The sequence below is a fragment of the Panicum virgatum genome, chromosome 3K (genome assembly GCF_016808335.1).
Source record: "Panicum virgatum strain AP13 chromosome 3K, P.virgatum_v5, whole genome shotgun sequence".
Lineage (NCBI taxonomy): Eukaryota > Viridiplantae > Streptophyta > Magnoliopsida > Poales > Poaceae > Panicum > Panicum virgatum.
Genome location: NC_053138.1, coordinates 52,443,487 through 52,458,648, shown reverse-complemented (window position 1 = coordinate 52,458,648; position 15,162 = coordinate 52,443,487). Strand labels below are relative to the sequence as shown.

General features: G+C 49.5%; 2 protein-coding genes across 4 annotated transcripts; both read left to right on the top strand.

Annotated features, from left to right (window-relative positions):
* Positions 1-397: 397 nt before the first annotated feature.
* On the top strand, positions 398-1,825 carry LOC120701031 (reticulon-like protein B11; the record flags this gene model as incomplete). Its single annotated transcript, XM_039985203.1, has 2 exons — positions 398-846; positions 1,483-1,825. Coding segments are annotated over 2 exons (606 nt in total), but the record flags the coding sequence as incomplete, so codon positions are not given.
* A 9,447-nt stretch (positions 1,826-11,272) lies between these two features.
* On the top strand, positions 11,273-14,983 carry LOC120699561 (ureide permease 4-like). 3 transcript variants are annotated; one of them, XM_039983572.1, is made up of 7 exons: positions 11,273-11,449; positions 12,558-12,842; positions 13,000-13,138; positions 13,243-13,417; positions 13,619-13,659; positions 13,747-13,868; positions 14,060-14,983. In XM_039983572.1, exons 2-7 carry the CDS (start codon positions 12,606-12,608, stop codon positions 14,591-14,593), a joined length of 1,248 nt encoding a protein of 415 aa, XP_039839506.1. In that variant the 5' UTR covers positions 11,273-11,449; positions 12,558-12,605; the 3' UTR covers positions 14,594-14,983. The 3 variants fall into 3 exon arrangements, with proteins under 3 accessions (XP_039839506.1, XP_039839505.1, XP_039839507.1); XM_039983571.1 differs by having other exon boundaries at positions 11,276-11,449; positions 13,613-13,659; XM_039983573.1 differs by lacking the exon at positions 11,273-11,449 and having other exon boundaries at positions 12,711-12,842; positions 12,986-13,138; positions 13,613-13,659.
* The last annotated feature ends 179 nt before the right edge of the window (positions 14,984-15,162 follow it).

Genomic DNA, 15,162 nt, shown 5'->3' with positions numbered 1-15,162 from the left:
TCGTCATTTTGGTTGTTATAAACAGGTCCTGGTGGGATCCATATCAACCTTATCTCCACACAACGTTGATCCCAATAATCTCCACAGTCATCAGCATGAAAGGGCAAGGGCTGATCCTCAACGTAAGAGACAAGAAAGTTTGTTAGCTATCACACTACTACAGAATACATCATCGCTAACGCCCCATCACCGCCGGTTTGTTTCGAACCGGCGGTGATAGTCTATCACCGCCGGTTCCAAATGGACCCGGCGGTGATGCTGTCGAGAGCATCACCGCCGGGTCGTATTACGAACCGGCGGTGATACATAAACATCACCGCCGGATTGTAATATGACCCGGCGGTGATGTGTTCTCCACCTATTTTTTTCATTCTCCCCTCCCTCTCTCTCTCTCTCCGGTATTTTTTCCTCCTCCCCCTGGCGTCCGCCCACAGCCCTCCCTCCCTCGTGGTGCCGCCCTCCTCCCAATTCCCATTCCACCTCCTGCGCCCTCCCATGGCGGCGGCGCCGGCCCTCCTCCCCGTCCTCCTCCCTCGTCCCCGCTCGGCAGCGGCGCAGGTACGCGCGCCCACACGCACTCCCTCCCTCCTCTGTTCCGCAACGCCGTCCCTTGGAATTCCGCCGATCTCTGACCGCTCCTGACCTCCCCTCGAGTCCCGCTCCAGTCGCCGACGTGCTGCGGTGGCGGCGGAGGAACGCCTCGGCGGCGGCCGTGGTGGGCGCCACGGCGGTCTGGTTCGTCTTCGAGCGCGCGGGCTACAGCCTCCCCTCGGTCCTGGCCAACGCCTTGCTCCTCCTCGTCGCCATCCTCTTCTTCTGGGCCAAGTCCGCGTCGCTGCTCAACAGGTGGGTTACTCGGTTAATCTGACCTGGAGCAAATATATCTTGAGATCTGATATGGAGTTTGCCTTAGTTGTTGCCTTACTCGGTTAATCAAGGCTTGATCTATCTTCTAAGTAGGCAGGGGATTTTATTGCGCCTTTATCACATTAGTAATCATGTGTATCAATTAGTACATCATCCCTTCTCTGCAAAGGAACGACTTGGCTTTACTTCACAAGGTAACATAATCATGTTTATTCCGCTAGCATGTGGTATTTTTATCCATAGCCTGTAGTTATGTTGTAAGCCTAGATGTTTCCGTCACCACTCTATATTGGGTGCTCTGTGCCTCTATTTGTATGCGGTTCATATTCTGCTTCAGGAACTCATAGCACTAAGTCATTGCACATTATCTGTTAATTTGATAAAGTTGGTTGCATTTTAAATTTTTATTAAGCAATTTAACAATTTCCTTATTGCCAGGAATCGAGTTATACTTCTTTTTTGCAATGTCCCTACTAGTACTTGATATTTAGATTTGTGTGACTTCACGTGATGTGTTGGGATAAGCAATGCACATTGTATTTCCATTGTAATTGCACTATTAATGTTGTTTGTTCATAGTGATACACTAAACAAGTTCTTTTGGCTTCTCTGCAGGCCTCTTCCACCTCTTCCTAATCTAGAGGTTTCAGATGTGGTTGTTGAGAAAGCTGCAGATCGTGCTCTTGTATGGATCAATAGAGTGCTTGCTGTTGGCCATGATATTGCCATCAAGAGAGATAGGAAAACTTTTATAAGGGTCTGTTGGCCATGATCGTGCTCTGTGGTATGTTTGAATTTGGACTGCAAACATATATTGTGCTATTGAACCTAGCTAGCTTAGTAGTAGCTGATAGGTTGAATGCATGTTTAAGTAATGAGATGAGATTACCTAATATAATTCAGTTAAGCTAATAACTGAATCTGCTTGTTCTTGAGCAAATGAGGTGTTCCACAATCAGATGACATATAGTATCATTGTTGTCAGCTGATATATATGTTGTACAAATGATTCAATATTATTATATGAAAATATTTTTTTAATGGGAAAAAGGTCTTCACCACCGGTTCGTGTCTTCAACCGGCGGTGTTGATGTCCCCATCACCAACGGTTCTGGAACCGGCGGTGATGGCCCCGCTATCACCAACGACTTAAATCCAACGGTACCCAAAACCGTTGGTGATGCCCTTTTAGAACCGGCGGTGATAGGGGTGGCTGTAGTAGTGTCATAATAGTAATATATAAGTAATTTAAGGCTTTTTATATATAACGGGCTACACTTTAGTGAAGGCTCAAAAACTTTTGGAGTATGAGAGTACTCAATTTTGGCTTATCCAAACATACCCTTAGTTTAATTGCAATGGAAGTTGTCCACCTAGATTTGGGTATATATCGGCTCAGTCTTTCGAAATGTATTGATCGCGTAGCATCCACATATCTACTGTATTTCAAACTTGTAACGTTAGAAGACAAATCCAAATCATACGATCTCGCGAGTTCAATTTACGTAGCAAACGTACAGTTTATTGCTCAAGTACATACCTCACGTGAAACGTCGACGATGCTCATCCATGTGTAGGTTTACCCAAAACAATGCAATCACATCACGTGCGTGTCCAACCACAGACGTCAGAATCGCCACCACCAAGCCCGGCTCCAACACTTGAATAATAGTGATGGAGGGTTTTTTTTTCTTTTGACGAAATAGTGATGGAGATTGTAGACGACTTGATGAGCATGGACGTTACTTTCAAGTGGGAGCAAAGGTGTGTGGGCATGACGTGCAACCTGATCCCCTGCAGGTTCTGCAAGCGGTACGCTATACGTCTACATGCACGCACGCCTGGGCCGAAATGTCATCCACATGCATGCACTATATACTACTTCAAAAATCAAAGGTTTTATAATAAGAGGGACTGTTTCTCCTGATTTCATTGTGAAGGCAGCATTTTTTTATACTAGCTCTGTTTCAAATTATAGTTCGTTTGATTTTTTTTACTCTAAATTCGATTACTCGTCTTTTTCAAAAAATTTGCGCAAACATTTCTTGGCTGTGGTAGTACGGAGGGACATGAGCCTCCTGGGTCGACATCTTGACGTAAGCTTGGCTGATGCCGGCTGCTCGGAGAACGCATTCCATCCAGCGCACGAGTTCTTCATGGTGACGGGCATACACCTCCGGATCGTGGGTCACGCTCTCCATAGCGGTCTTCATGGTAGCGTCCATCTGCGCACACGTAAGAGTGGCGTTAGCGTAGGTAAGAGAAAAAGTTAAGCAAGAGATAACGAAGCAGAAAGATAAGAGTATATAGTTCAAGATAGTATATCGAGCAGACAGAAGCGTCCAGAGAGTCCTATTTCTAGCGACCATTGCTAAGGGCTCGAGCTATATATGGGCCGAGTATGCTCTGATACCAACTGAAACAGACCGGGTTTCCGAAAGGCGAACCCGACTCGCTGTATTGTCGTGATAGTCCCTGGATCTGTAGCTATCACATACATAACTCATTTCAATTGAATATTACATACATAACTCACGTTTATAACATCACATGAGTTTATTTATTACATAATCCGAAGGATTGTAATACGAAGCTCAGAGTACAAGCCCCTTGGGCTAAAAAAAAACAATCAGAAAGCGGAAACGATATCTAGTTTTCTGGGCAACTCCATCTTCACGAATCCTCTCCACAGGCAGCTCGGTGTGTAGCTCAGGCCGTCCTTCACATCGTAATCCGTTATCGTCCTGTCGACTCCTTCGCTCGGATCCTGTATCTATTAGGCTATCCCCAAGGACGGGATAGATTCACGTCACCATCCGTATGCAAGCTTTATGTGGATGCAAACGGTAAAGAATAATGCCAGGATAGACTATGTTTTCCTATGCAAGCAACATATATAAGTCATCCAAATCACCTTTCAACACGGGCAGCTCCGGCATCCCGGACTCCCAGTCTCCTACCTTCCTCTACAACTACTTCAACCCTGTTTCGGTGCGGGAACTCCCTCTCCCCGCACCTCAGCTGCTATCCGAGCAGGAAAAGTGGTACTAGAGGGAGGTAGAAAAGTATATGTGGTTCTAACTATATTTGTGGGGCCAGATCCAGAGTTGTACATGACCGAGTACGCGGCTATACATATAGTTTTCACCCTGCAGGGGTTATACACCTGTACCCACTCGCCATGAATCCAGCCAGGAGCGACCCGACCTTCTCCGAGGCACCAGTTAATGAAACTAACGGCTATGGCACCATCCTGCTCCCGGTCTGGGGCGCGTCCTCCCGCATTAGGTCGCCCGGGGCTGTGAAGCAATCTAGAATGGAATCTCCATGGATCCTGCGATCGGAGGCGATAGGGTCCTGCCCTCTCCCCCTAACACTGACACACTATCCTCCTACAGGTATGATGCTGCGCATAGCTAGCTCGGGCTGGGTCCCCCTCATAAAGGATAAGTTGTGTGCACGTTTGACATAGTTCCGTCACTAGGGCCATAAAGTCAAGTCCTTCATCCAGCTGAGGCGAGCATCTTCGTCCACAGTAGCATTCCATCAACACGGTCTGCAATCGATACCCATCACAAGTATCGGCTTCTCAACTACTCTTCTACTAAAGTTCCCACCGGAACAGTCTGGCACCCGCCACAGGTGCTCGTCACCCATCACATGTGCTCACAGGATCGTGCCCAACACACAATCCTCGGCCCTCGATCCGAAGATAAGAGAAAAGGGTCCGCTCACCCCCGCTGTAACCTAATCACCAACTCCCATATATGTGGAGGCATCTTCTAGCAAGCAAGGACAATCACATCATATATTCTCATACCCCAAATCTCACTCATAGTAGCAATAGCATATTCATTTCTAAGTATGGGAATCAAGGAATACGGTAAATAAATGGCCATGCAAGCTCATCTCATCACACTCAATTCGGGTGCGTAGCGTATCTAGCAAGCAATGCCTAATAGGTATTCAGTCGCGGACGGGCGTGAACCTGATAGGTCTTCGTGGTCTTCCTTGGTCCTCTGACATCTTCTGGTCATCTGGTACATCCCTCTGGGTCCTCCGGGTGTCGGGGTAGTCCTTCTAGATCTCCTGGTCATCCGGGACGTCGGTCAACTCCTTCTCGTTAGGACCTAGTCGTAATTACGTATAAATACAGGGGCTAAAGTGCAAGAATGCACAAAATAGGCTCACAAGAGATCCAACTCACTGCAAAACCTATTCTAATGCGTAGATCATGATTTTAGAAGAATTATGAAACTGGTTTCATATTTTTCGGAGCTCCGGTTGAATTACTATGAATTTTCTAAGATTAAAGCATTTTCTAGAATTATTAAATAATTATCGTAAAAGGAAAAACATAGAGGTGACACGTGGCAGCACCAGAGCGTGTCTCGCGTCATCATGACATCACCCCACAGGTCAGCTCTGCTGACGTCAGCAGTAGGCCCTGCTGACGTCAGCGTTGACCAAGTCAATGTTGACCATTGACTAGTCAAACGGGTCAGTGGGGTCCGCGAGTCAGTGGGTCCCATTGGTCAGTCGCACAGCAGAGGATTACATGTGGGGCCCGCGTGTTAGGTTAAACCAGAAAAGAAAAAGAAAAAGAGTTGTTGGTTCTCTGGGCTCTAAACATAGTTGGGCCGGCTCGGTGGCCCAACTCGGCTCGGCTCACACAGGCTGGTCGGCTCCGGCGACGGCTTGCAGGCCAGCTCGGGAAGCGGCTTGGGCTCAAAGGGGCCGGCTCAGGTGTGCGGCTTGGGCTTCTTGGGCTGAAAGCTGCCCGATTCCTTCTTCCTTTGGCTGACGGGGCTGGCCCACCCGTAAGCATCTCCTTTCTTTCTTCCTCTTTTATCTTCCCCTGTTCGCTTCCTTCCGCCGGCGGACGGTCCTGGCGACACAGCGATGGCGACGGCGGCGACTTGGCTCTGGTTCCGGGTGGGCATCCTCGCGGAGCGGTCCTTCCTCTCTGGGTGGCGGCGTCAGCCGTTGCTCCTCCACATCTCCTCTGCTCCTTTTCTTTCCTCCTTGCTTTTTTCCTTGGTTCTTGGCATAGCGGCGGCGTCAACAATCTCCCGGTGGCGAGGTTGTGGCGCTCCGGATTGGGGTGGATGTCCTTGCAGCACGGTTCCTCCTTCGGGCGTCCTCACTTCCCCCTTCCGTTTGGGCGGCTAAGACCGTGGCGGCGGGGTTGTCTTCACCGGGTTCCTCCCCTCTAGGCGGCGACGGGCTTCATCCACGGCGGTGGCAGCACGAAGGCGATGACGGAGGCAAGGGCGTCGAGGCAGGGCTGCGAGCGGCTCAAGCCCACGACGGTGAGGCCGGCGTGGCTGTCTCGCGTTCCGTGGCGAGGACAGGGACAAAGCAGGGCGGCAGCAGAGCAAGACCGAGGAGAAAGGCGTGGCTGGGCGCAATGTGGGGGCTTGCCAGGTATGGCCATGGCATGGTCAAGACGGCGGACCGTGTGCGGGTGAGGTCAAGGCCGGACCTTGCGGCCGGCGCGACGCGTCCGCGACGTCGTGGTGCGGCATGGCCGCGACGCGACGGCGCGACGGTGGCAGGGCACATGTGCGGGCGACGGTGAGATGTGCGTGTGGCCGGGCCAAAAGGCAGAGCCTTTAGCCGGCGTGGTGCACGTGCACGCCGAGGCGTGGCCACGACGGTGCCAGGGTGCACCGGAGCGGCGGTGCCATGGTCGTGCGGCAAGATCGTGCGGCGGCGAGGCCGCGGAGGGGTGCGAGTGCAGGTCGTGGGGCGTTCGAGTGTACGTATGTGTGCGAGCGCCGGGCGGTGGCGCTTCGTCGGGCTCCTACAAACAAGCAAGGGAAGGGCCGGTCCTAGGGATGTTCTAGGGGAAGGCTCATAGACGGCGCTCGGCATCACGTCGGCATCAGGGCACGAGGAGGGTCCAGGGAGACAGGCAGCAGCGGCCTACCGGTCGGCTCGGCGACGAGGGGCTTGGGCCGCGCGAGGCGAGGCAGCGTCGAGCCGATGCCGTGCAGGACGCGCAGCAATGTCGGAGTAGTCGATCGGGGCGCTGGCTCGATGGTGGTGTTCCCCTGGCGTCAGCGATGGACCTTCTGTGGGGCTTACTTCTCCTCTCCCCATTCTCCTGGCGCTCGGCTCCTTCGCCTCCTTCTTTCTTCTCCTCTCCCCATTCTCCTGGCGCTCGGCTCCTTCTCCTCCTTCCTTCTTCTCCTCTCCCCTCTCTGCTCTGTTTTGCAGTTGCGGCGGCGGCGGATGATAAGAGCTCTTGGCTCTAGGGTTTGTGGCGGCCGCGGGGTTTTATAGGCGGAGCTGCTAGGGTTTGAAGTGTGGCTCACGGGAACGGCGGCGATCCTCGGCGTTTGTGCGGGGGACGCGTGGCACATATCGCGCGGTTGCACGGCGCGGAGTGCTGGGGCTCGGGAGCACGCGGGGTGGTCAAAAGCGAGCGGGGGAAAGTTGCGCGGCAGCCTCCTCCGTGCGCTATCGCGGAGCGATGCTGGCAGGTGACGCGAGCGGCAGGCGGCACCGGCGGCAGAAGCGGAGAGAGCGCGGGCGGTCAAAAGGGAAAAGCAGAGAAGAGCGGCGGCGTCCGCGACGGGGAACAAAGGGGAATAGTCCCCCTGACAGGTGGGCCCGGGCGGCAGGGAAGCAGAAGGGGCGCTGCGGCTGGCTTGCGTGGCCAGGGGGCGAGCTGGGCCGCGCGCGAGTTATCGGGTCGGGGGTGCGGGATCGGGCCGGAGGTTGAGGCGCTGCGCGGGCGTGGAGCAGGCTAGCGGTTGGGCTGGCCGGGCTGTCCGCGGTTCATAGGCCGAAAAAGAGAAGGGGCTGCTGGCCCGGTTTTGCTAGCTGGGTTTCGACTGGGTTTAGACCAGGCTGGGTTTGGAGCTTGGGTTACGGGCTGGACTGAGCCAACGGGTTTGGTCCGGGTTAGGGTTAGAGATGGTTAGCGGGTTGTTAGAGTTTGGATTTAATTTGAGTGGCTCAATTCAAATTAAATCACACACAAATGTTAGAAGATGAAATTAAATTGAGGTGCACACCTCGATTTAATTTCCACACAAAGAAATAAATCCAAATCGATTTCGATTAAACAAGGTAGAACCAACAAATTCAAATAACTCCAAATATTCCCACACTAGCAATGAATATCCTAAAGTAAGAACAAAGTTTTAATTTTACTAGAAATTTTGGAAGGCAGAAATCTTACTTAAGTTGAGATTTACAGCATTGCCACGAATTTTTTTTGAAATTCACATTTTTCGACTTTATAACATTCCGGTGGAACCGGTGAACCGGTGATGCATCGGTACAAAGCATCGGTTCAACCGGTGGTCACTGCGTCAGCTGTCAGGACTTCAACGGCTACTTCGTGTCTTAGAGTGACCGGATGAACCGACGGTATCCCTGCCAGAGGCATCGGTTCTTCCGGTGATACGCAGATTTTCAGCTGACCGTTGGAGTAACGGCTACAAGTCTTGGTGGCCTATATATACGCCTCACCCCGGCCATTTGAAAATTGCTGGAGTTGCTAGACATCCCACACACACCCAAGAACATCTCCAAGCCATACAAAAGCATCAAGATCATATCCTTAGCCTTTAGCACACTTTAAGAGTGTTGTGTAAATGATTAGCTCTTAGTGAGTGAGATTGCAAGGCTTCGAGCCTTTGTGCTGTGGTTCATTAGCGAACCAAAACAAGAGTTTGGTGCGCCGGCACCTTGGAGCGTGAAGCTCGCCGGCAACGTCATCGACTCTTCGACTTGGTGTGGAGCGGCGACGACAACTTTGTGCGGGGGACGTGGAGACCCCCATCCTTTGTGGAGAAGCTCCTTAGTGGAACCCGGGGCCAAGGTGACCGTGATTGTGTTCACGGAAGAGACTTGGTGGCCGAGTAGCAATACTCTTAGTGAGTTCTACAACAACGTGGATGTAGGTGTGTCTTTGTGGCTAACCGAACCACGGGATAAACACACGTCAAGAGTTTGCTATCTCCTATCCCGCTCTTTAAGCTTCCGCATTTCATACTATCATTTTGTATGCCTTTACTTTCATAAGATAGTTTTTTGATAGGAAAGACTATAGGTTACTAAACTCTTTTGGGATAGGGGTTTCACACTAAAACAACCTAGTTGCACATCTAGATAGCATGTTTTAGTTTAAGTTTTGTGCAAACTAATTGGAGTCTTAGGTCTAAGTTTTTATTAGTGCGTAATTCACTCCCTTCCCTCTTAGGCTAGAGCACCCGATCACTTTCATGCGCCAGCGACGGCGGCCGATCTTAATAACCTCGCCGGCGACGCAGCAGCTCGACGCCGTGCATGCATCGACAGCCGGCCGGTATTCCTCTCTCGCCACTAAAATAAAATAAACGCCATCGATTGCATTAGTAGTATAGGAGAATTTGATATACTCCTATATGATCTCTCGACGATCCCCGGCATCGACCGCCGCTTTAATTTAACTATTTCCTCCTTTGCAGGTGCTGCATGCCACGCGTCGCGTGCATCGCGGAGGCGGCGATGATCCGGCAGCCATGCACGCATCGATGCATGCGACCATGCGTGATGCTCCTGCATTGCCGACTCGGCGCTGCATTTTCCTTTTTGTTTTTTTTTGAAAGAAATCATTTTTCTTTTTGTGTAGTGCACGTTCTCCAATTTATCTCCAACATGGGGAGAGACCGGAGTTATGTATATTGACCACTCACGCTACTAGAAAAAGAGACATTCGTCCTCTTCGAGTTAGTACCGGTTGCTTTAAACCTGATACTAATGTCAATTTAGTACCGGTTCTGCAGCACAAGACCCCCGAAGCCATTTAGTACCGGTTTTTAACACAGCCCGATACTAAATAGCTCCCGGACCCCCCAGCCATTTAATACCAGTTTTTAACACCACTCGATACTAAATGGTGGCATTTAGTATCGGGTGGTGTTATGACCCGGTACTAAAGGTCTGTCCCAGTTACTTTAAATGGATATCATCTTCTGTCCACTCACATGTGTTGTATGGGTGGAATGGTAGAGGAAACTATATGCGAGGCCGTAGATCACGAGTTTGAACTTCGGTGCACGCGTATTTCTTTAGATATATTTTTTCGAAGGGATGGTATATTTAATACCGGATGCTACGGTACTAAATGGACGGACCATCTAGTATCCCGGACAGCCCCCCCCCCCCCCCCCCTAATGTGACTTTTCGTGCAGTGTCAAAAGTCCCAAACAATCTATCTTAGCGGGCTTTCTTTCTGTAGGAGCACTATCGTGATGGAGGTTTTCATTAATAAAGTACTGCGTGTTCGATGAGTAGCGCTAGTAGTATTCCTCTAAGTGCACGTACGGCAAAGAATGGATTAGATTGGAGTATATGGCACTTGACTTTTCTTGGTTTTTATATGTATCCATTATTATGACAAGGGGATATTGATGGCAATAAATCAGTGTCAGTCGTATACGTACCCCGAATATATTGCACCCATTGGAGGCGTGTCCCGAATATATCAGCAGGCTGCATATGCGGTTTCACAGAATACGCTCCGAGTGCCTGCGCGAGGTACATCTCCATGTGAGCTTAGATCATAGAGCTCATGTTCTGCCCAAGCCTTACCCCTCACACCAGATGTGATTTAGTCTACGGATTGATTGGCACTAAAGATTGTCACTAGAGTATTTAGACTTTTTTTAAAAAAAATTCTTAGGCTGTGCGCATCGACTATATTTGCAAAGTTTATGTGTATATCAACTCGATGTAATACTTTTAAAATTGCTAGTTAATTGTAGTTGATATAGTTTCATATAAAAATTTCTGACATTTTAATCATATATGTTTTTAGCAGTATATACTTGGTCAAAGCAAAAGAAAGGACTCACTTATGAGAAAACTAAAACAGTTCCAATTTTGAAACAGAGGGATCTTATGAAAGGATAAATGATTACTAAGTTAGGATGACATCCAAGACTAATTTATTTTCATGGTGTATATATATAGGTGGAATGCTTATGTCTATTATTGAATTTGGTAAATTTCAAAGAAACAATAATTTGTAGATATACTCAGTTTTGCTGCAACCTGATGCTAGTACTGCGCCGATCATATGCTAAGGTGCGCCGATCATATGCTGCGGCTGCCTTCTTTATTTGTTGAAAGCTAGCAAAAGGGGCATAATAAAATTCTATAATTGACGTGATTCGATCCATCCTTGTAATAGAACCAAAGCCTTTTGCCTCAGCTTGATTAGGTACGATATGACAAAAATGAATTGGCTGGGCATGAGCAATAATAGAGCGGTGTCCACAGCCCACATCCGGGTGGACGTAGCAATTCGACCCGATCCTCGTCACCCGGTTGGTAAACTGTCTCGGGTGGGTCCCACGCCAGCTCCCTCCTCCCAATCTCCATTCTCCTCATCACATATCCGGTCGCTCCCAGCTCACTGCTGATGAAGCTTCCAGAGTCACACCACAAATACTCCTCAGTAGTCTGTAGGAAGGCCTACCCACCCTACAAATAGATAGAGCATAGACACAGGCTGACAGAGAGCTCAAGAATCAAAGCTCAAAGCTGCAGAGGCTTCCAATCATTTCTTCGTTCCGGTTTGGTATGTTGGATCTCTTTCAGTTTACCTTCTGTAAAAGTTCAGTCTGACTTTTCCTCCGGTTACTTTGCTTGCTCCTCTGTTAGTGTTCCTGCTGTTTCATCGGGATCTTTGCTCGGTTTTCGAATTTCAGTCGGTTTTCATGGTTGGGAAACTGTTTTACTTTCGAAAGTTCAGTTCTTTGGATCAGGAATGCTCTCTGTCTAGTCAGAGTCCCATCTGTGATGCTTATACTACCTCTTGCTCTGTTCCATGCAAAGTGTTTTCCCTGTCGCTCTTCAGAGTGGCTTTTAGAGCACTGAAGGTCATGTCTGAAAGAGAAATCTTCTGTGTTATATATGTTGTGTCTTGAACGGTCTTTGACCTGTAAGCTTGTAACTATGAATTCATACATTCCTTTTTGTAATTTTCAAATTCAGTATGTGGAAATTATTGAGACGGCTTACTACGATGACATAACTTGTAGGGTCGTCTGGACTTTTATTTTATAGTTCGGGTTATGACTTTTAGTCCGGGTTCGTAAAATCCTAATCCTGATCTAATTATATATATAATCTAAGTGATCTACTCGGAGTACAATGTTCTAGTCCTTACTAATTACAGGTAGAGTCCTGCTCAGATAAACTAAGGAGACCTATTCAGATTATAATACCCTAATTCTAATCTATTATATATGACTCGTACTCTAACAGGATTCAGGGTTTCAGCGTTTCTTTGTGCCCCCAGCTTCTCGAACAATTTGAGAGTTTTCCCTAGACAAAAGGGCAGTTCCATTGAATGGTTGCATTTTCACTTCATCTATTTATTTTTTTTCTTTTCTAGCGGAATTCATAAGATAGATCTGCATGCAAACCATATGCTCCACTAGATTAACAATGTGCACTGTAGTGGGCTAGTGGCTTCTTTTGTTAACTTGACAATCCATCTTAGCCTGTCTTCTCGACACTTGAACGACAGTGTTGTTCTTAACATCTTCCAGAATCTGAATTGAACTCTTTAGGATGAGTTCAATAGAGCACCGTCCTACGTCATCTGCATCCTCGATTTTTCGTTTTCGATGTACCAACTACCAACTACCAAGCGCGCCTGACAGAGTTTCTTGGATCATCAGGCTGGGTGATCGATCCTGCCGTCTTCGTGTCAGTCCCAAGACGCCGAGATGTACCTGGTGAAAGACATTAGCGGCGCCATCGGCCTGATGGCGGTGGCGCTGGTGCTCCTGGGCACCTGGCCTGTTGTCCTGGCCGTGCTGGAGCGCCGGGGCCGGCTGCCGCAGCACACCTTCCTGGACTTCTCCGTCACCAACTTCCTCGCCGCCGTGCTCATCGCCCTCACCTTCGGCCAAATCGGCCCCGACACGCCGGAGACGCCCAACTTCCTCACCCAGCTCACTCAGGTCGACTTTCAGTTTTCAGTACATCGGACCTGAAGTCACTTTCAGTTTCGAAACTCTAAAACTCTGAGGTTTTGTCAACAAAAAACTCTGGTTGTGCTAAGCAATTCGTGCAGTGAAAAAAAAAATTTGTTGTGACCTTTCAGTTCAAACGATGCAGAATAACTGGCCGTCAGTCTTGTTCGCGACGGCCGGCGGCGTCACCCTCAGCCTCGGCACGCTGGCCACGCAGTACGGCTGGGCGTTCGTCGGCCTTTCGGTCACCGAGGTCATGGCATCGAGCCTGAAGGTCGTCATAGGTACTCACTGCATATGGAATCCTGGTGCTGCAAACTCTGCTCGTGTAGCCTGAACTGTTCAGAACCTGAAGACATTCATCGTGTCACTGAAATTTCTCTTCCAGGGACAACTCTGAACTACTTTCTCGACGGTCGGATCAACAAGGCAGAGGTCCTGTTCCCCGGTGTCGGGTGCTTTCTGATCGCGGCGATCCTCGGGTCACTTGTCCACTCTTCCAATGCTGCCGACAACGAGGAGAAGCTGGCTAAGTCCCTGGCCAATTACAGCAAAAACACTAGGTAGTGCAGTATTCTGCTACTTTCAGTCACTGCTGCAACTGTTGAATAAGTTTTGACTAAGTTCATATACCACTAAAAAGTCTGAAGTTTAAGGCGATAAGAGTATTATGTACAGAAATATCCATTTTATCATGACGATATTGCTAGTAATTTACCTGCTTCTGAACAAAGTGTATTTTCTGCAATACTGCACAGGAACAGTACATATGAGGATCTCACGAAACAACTCCTTGATGAGGAAGGTAGCGGTTGGATCAAGGAACCCACTCTTGTCAATAAATTTAAATGATCTAGTATAATGGTGTTCATCTGATCCTTTTGATTGCCAGAGAGACCAAAGGACCTTGAAGAAGCAAAGGTGGATGCACCAGAGGATACACAGAAACTGGAGAAAGTAGAGGCCGGAACTGCAGAGTTCCTGGTTGATCTCGAGGAGAAGAGGTCAATCAAAGTAGGTGCCAATTCATTCTATTTTCAGCGTTATACGCTCTTGCGTACATCACTGAAAGTTCAAATACTTCCTGATACATGTTGACAAAATGCTTAATTTTCTGCCAAAAGAGCCGAATTTTGTTTGTTCTATTTGAAGTTGAGTTTCTTTTGCCCCTGTTTTGTTAAATGATTGAATCCCTTCCACCACAGGTGCTGGGGTCCCACACGCTGCTGGGCCTCGGCATCGTCGTCTTCGCGGGCGTCTTCTACGCCCTCTTCACGCCGGCGTTCAACCTGGCCACCAACGACCAGTGGCACACGCTCCCCGCCGGCGTGCCTCACCTGGTCGTGTACACGGCCTTCTTCTACTTCTCCCTCGCCTGCTTCGCCGCCAGTGTCGGGCTCAACGTGTGGTTCCTCTACCGCCCCATGGTCGGCGTGCCGAGGTCCACGGTGGCGGCCTACCTCCGCGACGGCGAGGGCCGGTGGCTGGCGCTGCTGGCGGGGATGGTGTGCGGGCTCGGGAACGCCTTCACGTTCATGGCCGGGCAGGCGGCCGGGTACGCGGCGGCGGACTCCGTGCAGGCGCTGCCGCTGGTGAGCACCTTCTGGGGCGTCGTGCTGTTCGGCGAGTACCGGCGGTCGTCGCGCCGGACCTACACGCTGCTGGCGAGCATGCTGCTCACGTTCGCCGTCGCCATGGCGGTGCTCATGGCCTCCTCCAACCACCGGAGGCCGCTCTGACCGCCGCACGCCCGCAGTTGCCTGCCTGGTGGAAGATTTCAGATGCTCTGTTCGTGTACGATGCGCTGCTCTGCTTCGGAAAGCTCGGTCATCGGATGGATGTGTGATGAGGATAATGGGGATAGTGGCGGGCCCCACCACTTTGGTTGAGTAAGGAGCTGACGTGGAGCTAAATGGCTAGGGCCACCGCCACGTAAATGTAACTGTGCAAGGATGCTTGGTGCATTAGGACAATCTTGTATTTCCTTTGTGCTATTGCAATAAATAGATTCACTGGCACCAGCCAATAGTATTTTTCTCTCACACCAAACCAGCACCTGTTACCAGAACCAGCCAACCAGCAGTACTTTTCTCTCACAACAAATCAGCATCAGCCACTAGTCACAGCCAGCCGAACAGAGTGAGCCCTTGCCTTTGCAAGGGTTGCTGGCATTGGTCAATACAATAAAGTAGACAAGCTTATTTTAGCATGGTTAATTAGTTTTAAAATAAGTGTACTTTATCATTTAATTTTATCGCGTAAAGAGTGTTTTTTAAGCTTATAGATGTGCCGGAGGTGGTCGATCTAA

Bases quoted from the DNA above. Each gene is read 5' to 3' on its own strand.
- LOC120699561 (XM_039983571.1), top strand. From the start codon at position 12,606: ATGTACCTGGTGAAAGACATTAGCGGCGCCATCGGCCTGATGGCGGTG. The intron at 12,843-12,999 runs GTCGACTTTCAG...CAAACGATGCAG, and splicing joins TCCTCACCCAGCTCACTCAG to AATAACTGGCCGTCAGTCTT. The intron at 13,660-13,746 runs GTAGCGGTTGGA...TTTGATTGCCAG, and splicing joins ACAACTCCTTGATGAGGAAG to AGAGACCAAAGGACCTTGAA.